Source organism: Nesoenas mayeri (assembly GCF_963082525.1).
Source record: "Nesoenas mayeri genome assembly, chromosome: 3".
NCBI classification, from domain to species: domain Eukaryota; kingdom Metazoa; phylum Chordata; class Aves; order Columbiformes; family Columbidae; genus Nesoenas; species Nesoenas mayeri.
In genome coordinates, this window is record NC_137544.1 from 20031763 (window position 1) to 20044650 (window position 12888).

Sequence of the window (12888 nt, forward strand, 5' to 3'; positions counted from 1 at the left end):
TTTTACTTAGCATTATAATTTAGCTTATTCTGTGGTGATGGCAATCACCTTTGAAATGTAGAGAAAAACCCACGAATTTTCTTTGGTGACTGATGTCTTTCAGCTATTAGAAATTCCACTGATGTCTGTATCAGTGACTTCTCTGTCTGGCGCTGTACCTTGGTGTTTGGGAGTGTTTGGGTAGGTTACCATTTCTCTGCAAGAGGCCAGCATTACTGCCCCATGTACACATTTCCTTTTCCTTAGGCATCTCCTGCACTTCTTGGAGAGGTGAAGGGGTCTCTCCGTGGTGCGACTTTGTGACACTGTGCCGTGGAGTTAGAGCAATAGCTCTGATGGAAAACAAAACGGCTTGCTCTGGTGTTAGCCATTACCTAAGCTTACACCTAACTACCTAAGCTTACCTAACATGGGAATATTCTGTTTGCTGTCAACTCTACTTATTCCTGGTGGTGCGGGGATGTGACGCTGCTGCTGGAAATCACCACTAATCTGCTGATGCTAGAGATATCCAGAAAGCGTTTGAATGGGCAGGTGAGGAGTGACAGACAAAAATATTTTGTGAATGAAAAAAGTATGTTTGTCCCCGGTATGGAATTAAGCTCAGGTTTAGCAATGGCTGGAGGTCCCCAGGCTGGCACCCGTGGAAAGAAGGACTGAGACAGTTGATGTTTTTTTGTGGGTGGCTGTGTCTTTCCTGTCAGTAACGCTGCTCCATATGTTTCCCATTATTATTCTAGGTGTCCCACCCCTGGTTGTGATGGCTCTGGGCATATTACTGGAAATTATGCTTCACATCGAAGGTACGTAAAGAGTTTTTGTTCTTTAAATCAAACAACTGAAGGGCTAGAAGGGACTGCAACGGACCTCTCTTCCCTCCCTCAGCATTGTGTGCCCTATATACACATACATTAGTCTGACTCATTTTATTTATCACCGATGAATAGTATTTCTCAGTTTCAGCGTGGCTCACTACCCAAACAGGTAGGAAGATTTTTGTTAATATATAGCAAAATCTTTGTAGAAAATGAATCCAGTTTTTGTACCTTCTCTCTTAGCCTAGAGAAGTAATTCAACATTCATCAGTTTCTGCTGCTTTACATTCCAAATGACTTAACTCTTCTCCTCACAATCTTACCTTTTCTGGATTTTTTTTCCCCACAAGTTATATTTCCTGATTGTTCATATCAATCTTTTCCAGACTCCCTCTGCATTTCCTAAAATGCCAAATTGAACACACAGATCTTTACCTTTTGTCCAAGCTGAAGTCTTACCAGCTTCAAGTAGAGGGAAAAAGTACCTGTTTTGTCTAATATGCCCCAGTCTTGTTAGTACCTTTCAAAGCAAAGCTTGGCTTGTTTTTAAATCACAGCACATAGTACAACACTATGTCAAGCCAGAAGAATGGAAAGACAAACGTACAGATGAAAGCTGTTACCTTAGCTGCTTAAACTATAACTGTGATCTTCACCAAGGGCCAAAGAAAGCTTCACATTTACTAATTAGGGTGTTGTTGGTAACCTCAAAATGAATTACAGTGGTACAACTGTAGAGGTAATGTTATGAATGCTGTGTAATTAGCAATTCCCCTGTGGCTATTTGAGAACTATAAATCACTAGAGAAGAGCTGCACCATGTTTAGTAAACAGCTATCCAGTTTAATCAAAGAATAATACTGTAGCCCACCTCTCATTTGTTAGTAAAGGCTCTTAACTCCCATGTGTAGTAATACTGTTGAGTCTGGATATTTAATTGCTTCAGACAGTCTCTGTAGGTTGGCTATAACTAGTCAATATACAAATTTCCAGTTTAAATGTATTCCCAGTAAAAGCAACAAACAGTTTGAAGTCAAAACATAAATAACATAGAGATTGGGAAAGCACCATACCTTTACATGCTGTAAAAATGAAAGATCAAAATAACAGTTTCTATAATGCACAGTTAAACATCAAAAGTACAAATAACATTAGAAAGGAGAAGATGTAAACATTTTTAAAGCACTTACATGATGTAGGAGATTATATCACACTTTCAAAGGGATTTAAGGTCAAATTTCTTGCTACATTTAACTCTATGTGGTTTTATCAGCTCACACATTTACTAATAGTATTCTTGATGTAGCTATGCCCTGATTTTGCTATTTCAAGAAGTTACGTATTTGGTCATACGAATACGAACTAGACACACATAGGACAGTGAAGATGCAGAAGACCAAGTGTTACAAAGATGAGAAACTTACAGGCAGGCAAGGAAGAATCACTGCATGTCAGCTCATTTTTTAAACCCTTTCCCTGGGCATTGTCTTCTGACCACTGCAGGACCAGACCACGAACTAGATGGTGTTACCTACTCTCATCTGTAAATTGTTACGTACTTGTATTTTTGCAGAAGAGTGCTGGACCAAGTTTTCATTTGATTCCGCAGCATACTCAGTACACAGAAAGACATAAAAAGTAATTCTGCAAAACTAAGTGATCTGTAATTTGTCCAGTCCATTGGAATTTAACACACTCTGCCTTTTGAAATGCCATTATGACTATGTTGATGACATACCTCCGGGGAACAGTCCTTCTTTTCTCTTCCAAAGGGCCTCCACAGCAACCCCAGGTCCTTGGCTGCCTGTGGGCATGGGGGCACTGACACTGAAGGAGTAATGTCGCTTTGCTTAAAACTACCTATGTCCCCAGGAGACCTGTCGTGTTTGCATGGAGCCAGCCCCACACTGTTCAGGTCATGGTACCTGTCAAGACCGTTCTCTGAGGTGGTGAGGCCAGCAAACTGCACGGTCTCTAAAAGGGCAACAAGCCTGTAGCCTAAATCTGGAACTGTTGAATGTGAAAGACCCCACAGCATGTTCACAGTTAAGCTTTCTAATTCCCAAATTGAAAATTAGCATTTACCTATGCTTGCATCTGAATTAGGATTTTTGTTTGTATTTCGTACCATCCGTTACAACCTTTTCAGTTTCAGAAAGAATGACAAACTTCTCTCTTTAATGGCTGCCAAGATGTCTCTGTGTCATTTGTATTTAAAATGGCTGCTCAACAGCAAGCGCACATGAAGGCAGGTTGAACTCTGCCATAACTCTCTGCAATTCCACACACCCATTCAATATATGCAAGAAATTATATCAGCATATACCCATGTTGAGTTTCCCTTGTTGTCTTTTATCTTCATATATAAGGAATTAAACTGATGTAAAAATTAAATAATATGTTTACTTTGCAATAGCTTTTGATTATTATAGGATTAAAAAAAATAAAGCAAAGGCTCATCCTTGGCATATGTTTTCTTGGTGAATCTGCTGTCAGAAGCAAAATGAATTAATCATAATCTCAGAAGCTTGTCTGTTGAAAATGTCTGTTTGGAGGACCTGAAAGGCCTTAGAATTTTCTAATAAATCACAGAGCCAGAATAGAAAGATCTATTGCAAAAAGACGATGCACCAAAACACCAATAAGTAGGTGATAATTAAATTGATTTAATATGCAGAAAGCATTAAATCATTAATCAAGGCAGAAATTCTTCATTCAGATTTTGTTATGAAAATGTCATAATCTACAAGCATACCCATCTGTACACCTGCAAAACAGAGGATCGTTTTCTGAGGCATTTCTATTAACTATTCAATTTTTGGATACAAGACCTGATTATTCTCACATGGTGGGCACAGCTAGTGTCACAGATAAGCCAGGGATATCTGTAACTCCTGTCCTCTCTCCTTCACTTTGTGCAGTGCAGGTGTATGGGGGACAATGAACCAACCTGTTTCTGAACTGCCCCCCCTTGCCCCAGAGCTTGCATCCTCTCATTCTAAATCACGCAGACTCTGTTCCTCCTGCCTCTCTCTTCTTACAGATGATATTATTAATATTTTCAAATATAACTATTTTTAAGTGTCATGGGCTTTGTGAGATTCAGTTTGTACAGAAGGAACTATGTTACTTTGGTGGGCACTATGCATGCTGGAATAAACAGCAGCTTGCTTTGCAAAGGAAAATAGTCAGCATGCGTTTAAACTAGAAAGTGAAATGGGAAAGGAGCACAAGTCCAAGCACCAGAGTGCAGATGCCTGCGCTAATAAAGTGTTAGCATGTCCCCTGGCATGGTGCTGACCCTGGGCCACTGAAACTCTCCCAGGCAATTCTCAGATATGATTTACATTTCAGTATGGGTCCAAATTATTCTCTATAAGCAATATGGGTGTAGCTGTCCTGCTGTGCTGAGGTAAAGAGTTCAGCTAGATGGATGTGAGCTTGCTGGTCTTGGGTCAAGACAGCAGTTCTTGGTCCCTTCCGTTTACCACCATAGATGTAGCCATGCCATCTCATTAAGCATTGCTAGGTAATAATAGATTGTGTCCAATATCTTGCGCTAATGTTCCTACCTTTCTTTAATTGACTTTTTTATGACTTTACAGCATGTAAACTCTATTTCTGTCTCTTTTTCATAACTGACATGGAATTCTCTGTGTGATTGCATCACCCTTTTCTCTGCTTTTCCTTCCCAGCCCTCACTGGTCTTGCCAAATAACTGAAAATTTTGCTACCACTGTTTCTGTCTCTTCTTCCTGAAGACAGGACCTACCATACAACACTGAAGTACCTTTTTTATGCTGAAAACAATTTTTTAATCTTCTATTTATTTTCTTTCTCTGCAGAAGTTTTTCTTTGGCAACACTACTTCATCTCTCATCTCATTACTTTTGAAGGTGGTGTTCTGCTGTTGGATATGTTAAGATGGAAATAACACTTAAATAGAGGACAAAGCATGATTTTTTGATAGACATATTTGTGTCCTCAGAAAACAGCTACTTAAAAAAATCTTTAAATATCTATTAAAGTCATTGTCAAGACTACTAAATGGTTTCTGTAATGAATTCTTCATATGCAAAGGGAGGACTGAGCTCGTAAGATCTTGGAACAGATATAACTTGTGTAGTTAAAAATAACATTCTCAGCGTGTAGTTAAATGTAACATTCCTTAACCTAACACATAACTTTGTCTCTACCAAATCTTTGTGTCTGGGTGAGTTCCGAACACTTAAACCCTTTCTCAGGAAGGCATCATGGCAGCTCTGAGCTCTGCTGTGTTTTTATTCAAGAGTTCTGTAGGATTCTTACATGATGGCTGTGGAGGTTTGGTAGTGTTTCTAATGTGCTCCACAGAGAAATCGTTAGTCCTACCAAGGGATCCAAAGACTCATGTTTTTTGAGCCTATTCTTCCTTCCCACTCAGACATACAGAAGACATAACATCTCTCAGCCCTGAAACACTGATTTCTATTCCTGTTAAAGCTGTTGCTGCTGCTGCTGAGTCAGACCCCTCGGGGCCGGCCAGTGCTGTGGTCTGCACAGCGCCCGCTGTCCTGTCCTACACTGCACATCCCACTGCCTGGATCCCCCCTCCTGGTTCTGTCCTGCAGCTCTCCTCGTTGAAACCACTTGGACTTTGATTTTGGAAACTGGGTGGAATTACCTCTTCTGCCAGTTTTTCAGATAGGAAGTGCATCCCGTGTTAACTGTACTCCAGAATGAGAAATTGCATTTTTAAACGTTTTCTTTCACTCAGTCTTTCAGGCTGTCCGCGAGCAAAGAAAAGTGGAATCAGGATAGCACAAAGCAAGGAAGACAAAGAAGACCAAGAGCCAATTAGGTGAGAATAAATATTGTCAATCATGTGATTTATAAAGTCATAGATATCATCAGCTTTTTATGAAGGTATAAATGTTATTGTGTGATAGTTAGAGCAGATGGCCATACTGATTTCCATGAGTGAACAGCAAATCAAGGATCTGTGCTGATTTATTCAGCAAAGGATACAATATTCAGCCAAATATACAATCCTCTATAATTTAGAAACAGCTTTAAATATGTTTTTTCACATGAAATTAAAAAATTACCTAGATCTCTATCTCCTAAAAAAACTCTTGAAAGTGTTGCATATTTTAGACAAACCATACATGCTAAATAAAGTAGTTATGGGAATAGAGAATTGAGTATTTACATGAGATTACTGCAACAAATCTAACTGTTTATGCACTTTGCAAGAGGGAAAAAATGCCTACCTATAGGTCTTGGCTTCTTCTTGCAAGGTGCAGATATCTGTGGCCACTGAACTCAGATGGTTTAGTGACTGCTTAGACCAGGGTTGTCCAACTCATTTTCACGGGGGGCCACGTCAGCCTCACTGTTGCAAGGTTGTTGTAAAGATGTGACTATTCCTCCTTTTTAGAGTCCTAAAATTACATTTGGCCCTTTGAAGGACAACCACGAGGCTGATGTGGCCCCTGGTGAAAATGAGTTGGACACCTCTGGCTTCCACCCAGGACTGGATCCTCAGTGGAGAGTTAGAGCAACAATTCAGTGAGGCACAAACAGTGAAGTAACCAGCCTTGTTTTGACATGTTTTATGTAGCAACATACTGAAAAAAAAAAATATATATATTTTCTTTAAACATTTTGCTTTGAAGATTCTAACCTGTGCCTTCTATCTCTGGTTATTAATTTTTTAGAAGTGTACAGGGCAAATGTATGTGGCAATTCCCAAGTAAGGAAAACCATCAGATGAATACAGAACTGCATTCGTTGCTCTCTCTAGGCTGTAACACATAGTTTACTATAATCTCTCCTATTCAGAGCATGTTTAAAGGTGCTCAGCATTTCTGATGAGATTTCATGATCACTTTATACCTAACATTTTCATGACTTCAGACAAGTCTTCTTTAGATTCCACACGCTTAAATAAAATGTACCAAGGACTACACTAAGTAGGATTTTATGCTTATAGAGGTTTTACAGGCAATTTCCCTGCTGAGTGGAGCTCCATAGCCAACATTTAAATTCCATTGTAATACTTACTGTAATGAACACTTGCAATTCAAATATATGTCTCAGTCCTTTTGTTGCAATTGCACAATGTCAACAGCTGTGACCTCGTCTACTGGCTAGCCTCCTTACAGTTTATCAAAGGATGTATTTTTATTTGTATTAGTGAAGTTCTGCTTCTAATTTTACCCACTACAGGGTATCTTGACTATTTTTAAGACCACAGTGCATGATTGTTCTTTTCTTTTCATGTCGGGTTTATTTTGACTTCGTTGTAGAGGCTACCAGGTATATGATGGCAAGACAATAAAGTTTATCTCATCTATCTGCTATCCAGATGTCCAGTTCCTGGTTGTGATGGTCAGGGTCATATAACTGGAAAATATGCATCCCATCGCAGTGCGTCAGGGTGTCCTCTAGCTGCCAAAAGGCAAAAGGATGGGTACCTCAATGGCTCACAGTTCTCTTGGAAGTCAGTGAAGACGGAAGGAATGTCATGTCCAACCCCAGGATGTGATGGCTCAGGACATGTCAGTGGTAGTTTTCTTACTCATCGCAGGTGAGTAACTATGGCTTATATTTTTCACTTACAATTGTTATTTAAATTAGATTAGCAAGATTTAAAGTACAGCTTTTTGTCATGGCATTTCTCTGTTCCTTTTGAATTACATTATTACTTTGAAAAATAATCTTCCTACATACGTTTGTAGATAACTGGAAGTCAAGACACACAAATTTTTTTTATACAAGTCTTTGCTTGCAGGTGAATCAGATCTATAGTACACAGAAAATTTTAGGGAAAAAAGTGTGCATGACAATAACTGTAAATCTGCTGCTGCTTTCTTTAGTGAGACTCGACAAATTACCTGATGATAGATTTGGCAATACAAATCTGAATGCCCCTGGTTTTCAGAGATGTTGAACACATGGCTGGTTCCCACACATCAAACCATGGAACTGAAGAATTTAAGGAACCAGTTCCACAAAAACAAAGTGCTTTTATTCATTTGGTAATGAAAATGTTTGCTCAAAACAATAAATGTAAAATACAGGAGATTGATTAAAACTAATGGAATACAAGTATTTGACAAAAGAAATACGAAGCCCAATTTTGCATAAACTTAGCAAAAATAAGAGAACTTCAGTGATAACATTTGTCATTGCTTTTAAGAGATTAAGAAAGAAAAATCAGGCAGCCTTTTAGTGATAAATCTTCCTGCCAGTTTAGATATTAGCTTATGAGGAAGCAAGAGTGTTCTTGGAGCTTTGACTGAGAATCTTAGCCTGAACATGACTATCATTCCAGAGCAAATTTCTTACTACGTATTCACTAATACAGAACTCTGTTACTTCAAATATGTCAAGCCAATGTGCCTCGTTTGTCACCCTTCTCCAGGCAGACCTCAGTTGAACTTCTATACCTTTTAGTTAACTAAACCAACCTGATCTTTGTAGTCAGTGCTAGATATGGAGGTGAAAAGTGAGCTATTTCTTCCTCCTCTTGCCTGTAACTATTTCCTTTGATCCTTTCTTTGACAACCCTTTATGCCTTAACTCAAAAGCCTCACCCTTACTGCAACCTCTCCAGACTTTGTGCACATAGTTCCTTTTATTGTTTAGGCTCAGAGCTGTTTTTCTACTCAGTGTTTGTCTGGTACCTACCATGATGGGATTCTGGTCCATGACCTGAGGTGTTACCGAGGTGGTGAAACGTGTTACACAGCCTGCAGCTCCCATAGGCTATAGGGAATGCAGATGCAAAAGCCCCAACCATTTGTGCAGATGATTACCCACATGTGAATTTAAGTTTCTGACTTTCAGTAAAATAGCAGCATTAGCATTCATATTTCAGTTTAGCTTTCTTTATGATGGTGTAACATTTATTTAACTCATTTTGAAATCATTTTACCTTTAGTTGACAGGTACAATATAATTACTGAGAGGTTGCTTTCAAGGGGTATTTACATAGTATTTATATTTTCAAGGAGAAAATTCTTGCAACAAGAATACCTAACTTCTAAAAGGAACATACTGATACTTATTTAACTGTTCTTCAAAATTAAGGGGCAAGTGGTACCTGGAGGTTTGTGGTGTTTTTTTAACAGGAATGTTTTTGTGAAAAAAAAAATAGAATGAAATTTAAATTCTTTTTTTTTTTGCAATGGAAAAACTGAAATATGCCATTGCAGCCTGGTTCTTTCTTGAGTACTATTGTTTTAAGTAGAAACCAAGACATGTAACGGCTTACCTTATAAGACCAGTTTTGGGCATAAAGGTCCATTGTTAGAGGAGAGCACCAGAAGATGAAAGGTCACTTTAAAAGACTGACAGAAGTAGACTGATCTTATTAATTGTCTTCATGTAACAAAGCGCAAGTATTTTAACTTGTTGTGAGCAAGTTTAACAGTTTCTTGAAGCTTTCATAAGCTATGGCAATATTAATAAAAAGCCTTATTATTTAAAAAAATATTCTTGTAGAATTCTTAAGATGCTGTTAAAAGGGCTTTGTTCATTTGCTCACACAAAGAAAATCACTTGAAGCCACTTTAGATGCCTTTTGGATAATTTACGTAGCCTCCAGCTGTTGCTCAGAAGGGCATACCTCTGTGAAAGGTCCAGTGTCGTATTTTCCAGCCTTAATGATACATCTTCTCAAGCGGCATTTCATGCCTGTATACAAACAACCGAACCAAACTCTGCACGTAGGATTGAGCTTAGAACAATTCACCTCCTTTAAGAATCTATGTAAAGTTGAACAAGGTGCTTTTGCTCCTCTTCCAGTGAATGGAGTCAATGGATCTGGAGAGTTGTTCGCTTCACCTGTGAAGCAGACACCTGCCTTTGATCAGAGCTGTATCCTAAATGCACTGAGTGCACCAAAAGGGATAGACACGTTATGCCCTTGGAAGTGTTGATGAGGCATGCAAGATGGCCTTACTGGGTGGGCAGAAATGACAGAAGATTAGTGAGACATTCCTTTGACTGTAACAGCTGAGAGCTGAACATGCATTGCAAGGGATCTGGAAGGGTGCTAGACTTGTTAAATGAGCTCTGTGGAAGATTTGACACAGAGTTCCCATGCAGACATTTAAACCTTCTTGTCCTAATGTGGAGTTTAATCCTACCTAAATTACAGACTATGCATTTCCTTACCTAAGGATGGAATATCCCCTCACTTTTAGTGTGTCCATTTTAATAGTCTGTGGTCTCATCTTCTACCTCGACAACATTTTGCTACACAGCTATGGCTGTATAGCTCAAACACCACCTTCTGAAGAGAAGCAATGCTATGATGACTACAAGATGCAACCAGGCTTAAATACAGCCTTTTGCAGGTATGGCTGTGTCCAGCATGCATGGGGAGAAAGCAAGGTTATGATCATTAACTGAGGCAGTAAAAACTCCTAGGGAAGTAGTAGTTCATCTTGCTTCTCTCCTGATACATCATTTTTCTTCCCCAGTGCAAATATTTTTTATCAGCACGCTTCTCTAAGCGCATATACTAAGTGCATGTGTAGTGTCCTTAATGTGTACTTTGAGATTTTATATTCTGCCATTCATAGGCAGCTGTTAATGTGCTATCATCCAAGCAGCTGTAATATTCTGGAAACTAGAATGGCAGACTGGCTTGTGAAAATTATGCCAACTGTTGAATTAATTAAATATATATGGCGGGGGAGAGGGACTGAGGCAAAGGTTTCTTAGAGCCTTTCTTGCACCTTGTACGCATGGTGTAATTCCACTGATATCAATGGACTCTTGAGGTGATCCACAAGTTCTGGTAAAACAGTACCTAGTTAAAAGCCTGCTCCAACTGGTACTGTGAAGTCTGTAATTTAAATATATGCATATTTACATACATGCCTCTGAAGTAGAAATAAGCAATCAACTGAAAAAGTCACAAATTTCAGTAAGTTTTCAATCCTACTCTGTGAACAAAGGCACCAAGAAAGGTTTCTGTTTATTTAATGTTAGCCATGCCTGTCTGCAGAAAATGGTATTAATAGTTTTAGTGTGTCAAGAAGTTTTGCATAGGGAAGAATGGCAACGGAGGGTTATCAGAAGGGACTTAAAGTATAGGATTAAGAGTACTATACTTCAAAAAGGAGCCTGTGCTAGTAGGAGAGGCCAGTGTGAAATTAGGTGACCTATCAGCAATATGAAAATGAATTGGAAGCCATGTAAGCATGGAGTCAGTAGATAGGTAAATGAAACAGTTTATAATGAAATGTAAATTGGTTATTATACTGTAGCTTTCCAGTTTTGTTCTTGAACCGGCCCTTACATCCTCATATTTGATTTAAGAAGATTTTTCAGGACAGCATGATTTGTAATACAATGATCAGTTGGGGACTTTCTCAGAATACACTTGGATTTAGGAACTCTGCTCCTTAGCACAGATGGGGAAATGTGCTTGTGCTAACTTCAGTGCAAATTACATTCAGATATGCCTTTTCAGATCTAAAACAATGTTCCTGCTCCCATTTCCTGCCCACTTCTATTTTAATCAGTGTTCACCCATATCAAACACAGTGATGTACCTTTAAATTCCCTTCACTATGGAAAACTGTTGTGTTTTAACCCCAGGAGGGAGCGCAGCCCCGCACAGCTGCTCGCTCCCTCCCAGCACGATACAGGGGGAATCACGGGTGAAAACAAGAAAACTCCTGGGTTGAGACGAAGACAGTTTACTATGTAGAGCAACAGCTGTCCCCATAAGCAGGGCAAAACAAGGAATTCATTTACTGCTTCCCATGGTCAGAAGGGTGTTCAACCATCCCCAGGAAAGCAGGGCTCTGTAACTCCTAACAGTGACTTGATAAGACAAACACCATCACTCTGAATGTCCCTCCTTCTTCCCCTGGCTTTTATTGCTGAGCCCAGTGTCATATGGTATGGGACATCCCTTTGGTTAGTTGGGGTCAGCTGTCCCAGCTGTGTCCCCTCCCTAGTTCTTGCCCACTCCCAGCCTACTCACTGATGGGGTGGGGTGAGAAGTAGAAAAGGCCTTGGTTCTGTGCAAGTGACTAAACTTGGCTCAGCAATAACTGTATTAGCCACACTGTTTTCAGCACAAATCCCAAACATAGTCCCATACTAGCTACTATGAAGAAAAATAACTCTGTCAAAAGCCAAAAGCAGTACAAAAGCATATGCTGGTAGAGCTATAATATACAAGACCTGATTGAATTATAAGTATTTTCAGCATTTAGAAGCTAATGCTAAATAGAGATGAGAATGTGGAGGAGATTTTTCTTTAGTGTACCTGCATCCTTGCCAAGGTCAGTGGGACTCTAAGATCCATTAAAAAGTCTATAGAATAGGATTTCTGTTTGAGCAGCAAGGGCACGCCACTGGGCTTGCGAAATGGCTAGATGTGCTGGGAGAAAGAAGTGGACACCATCCAGTGCCTTTTCGCTCCTGAAGGAATGGATGTAGAGATACTCAGGCTTTTGTGAGAAATGTTTACATGTGACTGTTATGGGCTGCCAGAGCCCGATTAACTGGGAAGGCCTAGCTAAAGGTATGGCTGCCAGAAAGCCTGCAGGAAGATAATAGCAGTGCACTCAGTTCAGCCATCACCTCACATGCATGTCCTGAAGTGAAGGAGCACTGCCGATGTTGTTTTCTCCAGAAATTCGAGGCTGGTCACAGCTCTGAGCTGCACGGCTGCATTGCTGAGCCTGAGAAGAGGCAGATTAGGAAAAAATAAAAAGATACGAACCCATGGCAGGAGCTACCCTCTGCAGCTGCTTGCTAGAAGCAGACAGATACCAACACTCAGATCCTCAGGGGACCTCTGAGCTCCCAAAGCATTCGGGTGATGACAAATGTGATGAGAGAAGGATGGAGTTGTAGATTTTCATGTGCAGATCTCATGAAATACGCTTCACTTAGAAACAGATGTCTAAAAAGCCTGTGCCATCAACCTCAGCTCCTGAAGGGGAGATTTGGAAATGCCACCAATGGCCAAATCTCCTGGTGCTCAGGGCTATAGCTTGAGCCTGTGTCCATAGAACAGCATGTCACCCCAGGGTTTATCTGAGCTGGGTGTTCACAC

The 12888-nt window shown here is 39.8% G+C and overlaps 1 protein-coding gene across 3 annotated transcripts in view; it reads left to right on the plus strand.

Annotated features, from left to right (window-relative positions):
- MYT1L (myelin transcription factor 1 like) overlaps positions 1-12888 on the plus strand; it is a gene marked incomplete at both ends in the record, with an annotated part of 132529 nt that overhangs the window by 103256 nt on the left and 16385 nt on the right. For all 3 annotated transcript variants that reach the window (XM_080341683.1, XM_080341684.1, XM_080341685.1), the window contains 3 exons: positions 741-803; positions 5572-5655; positions 7165-7386. In XM_080341683.1, coding sequence (XP_080197809.1) covers positions 741-803; positions 5572-5655; positions 7165-7386 — 369 coding nt within the window. The remainder of the gene's footprint in view (positions 1-740; positions 804-5571; positions 5656-7164; positions 7387-12888) is intronic.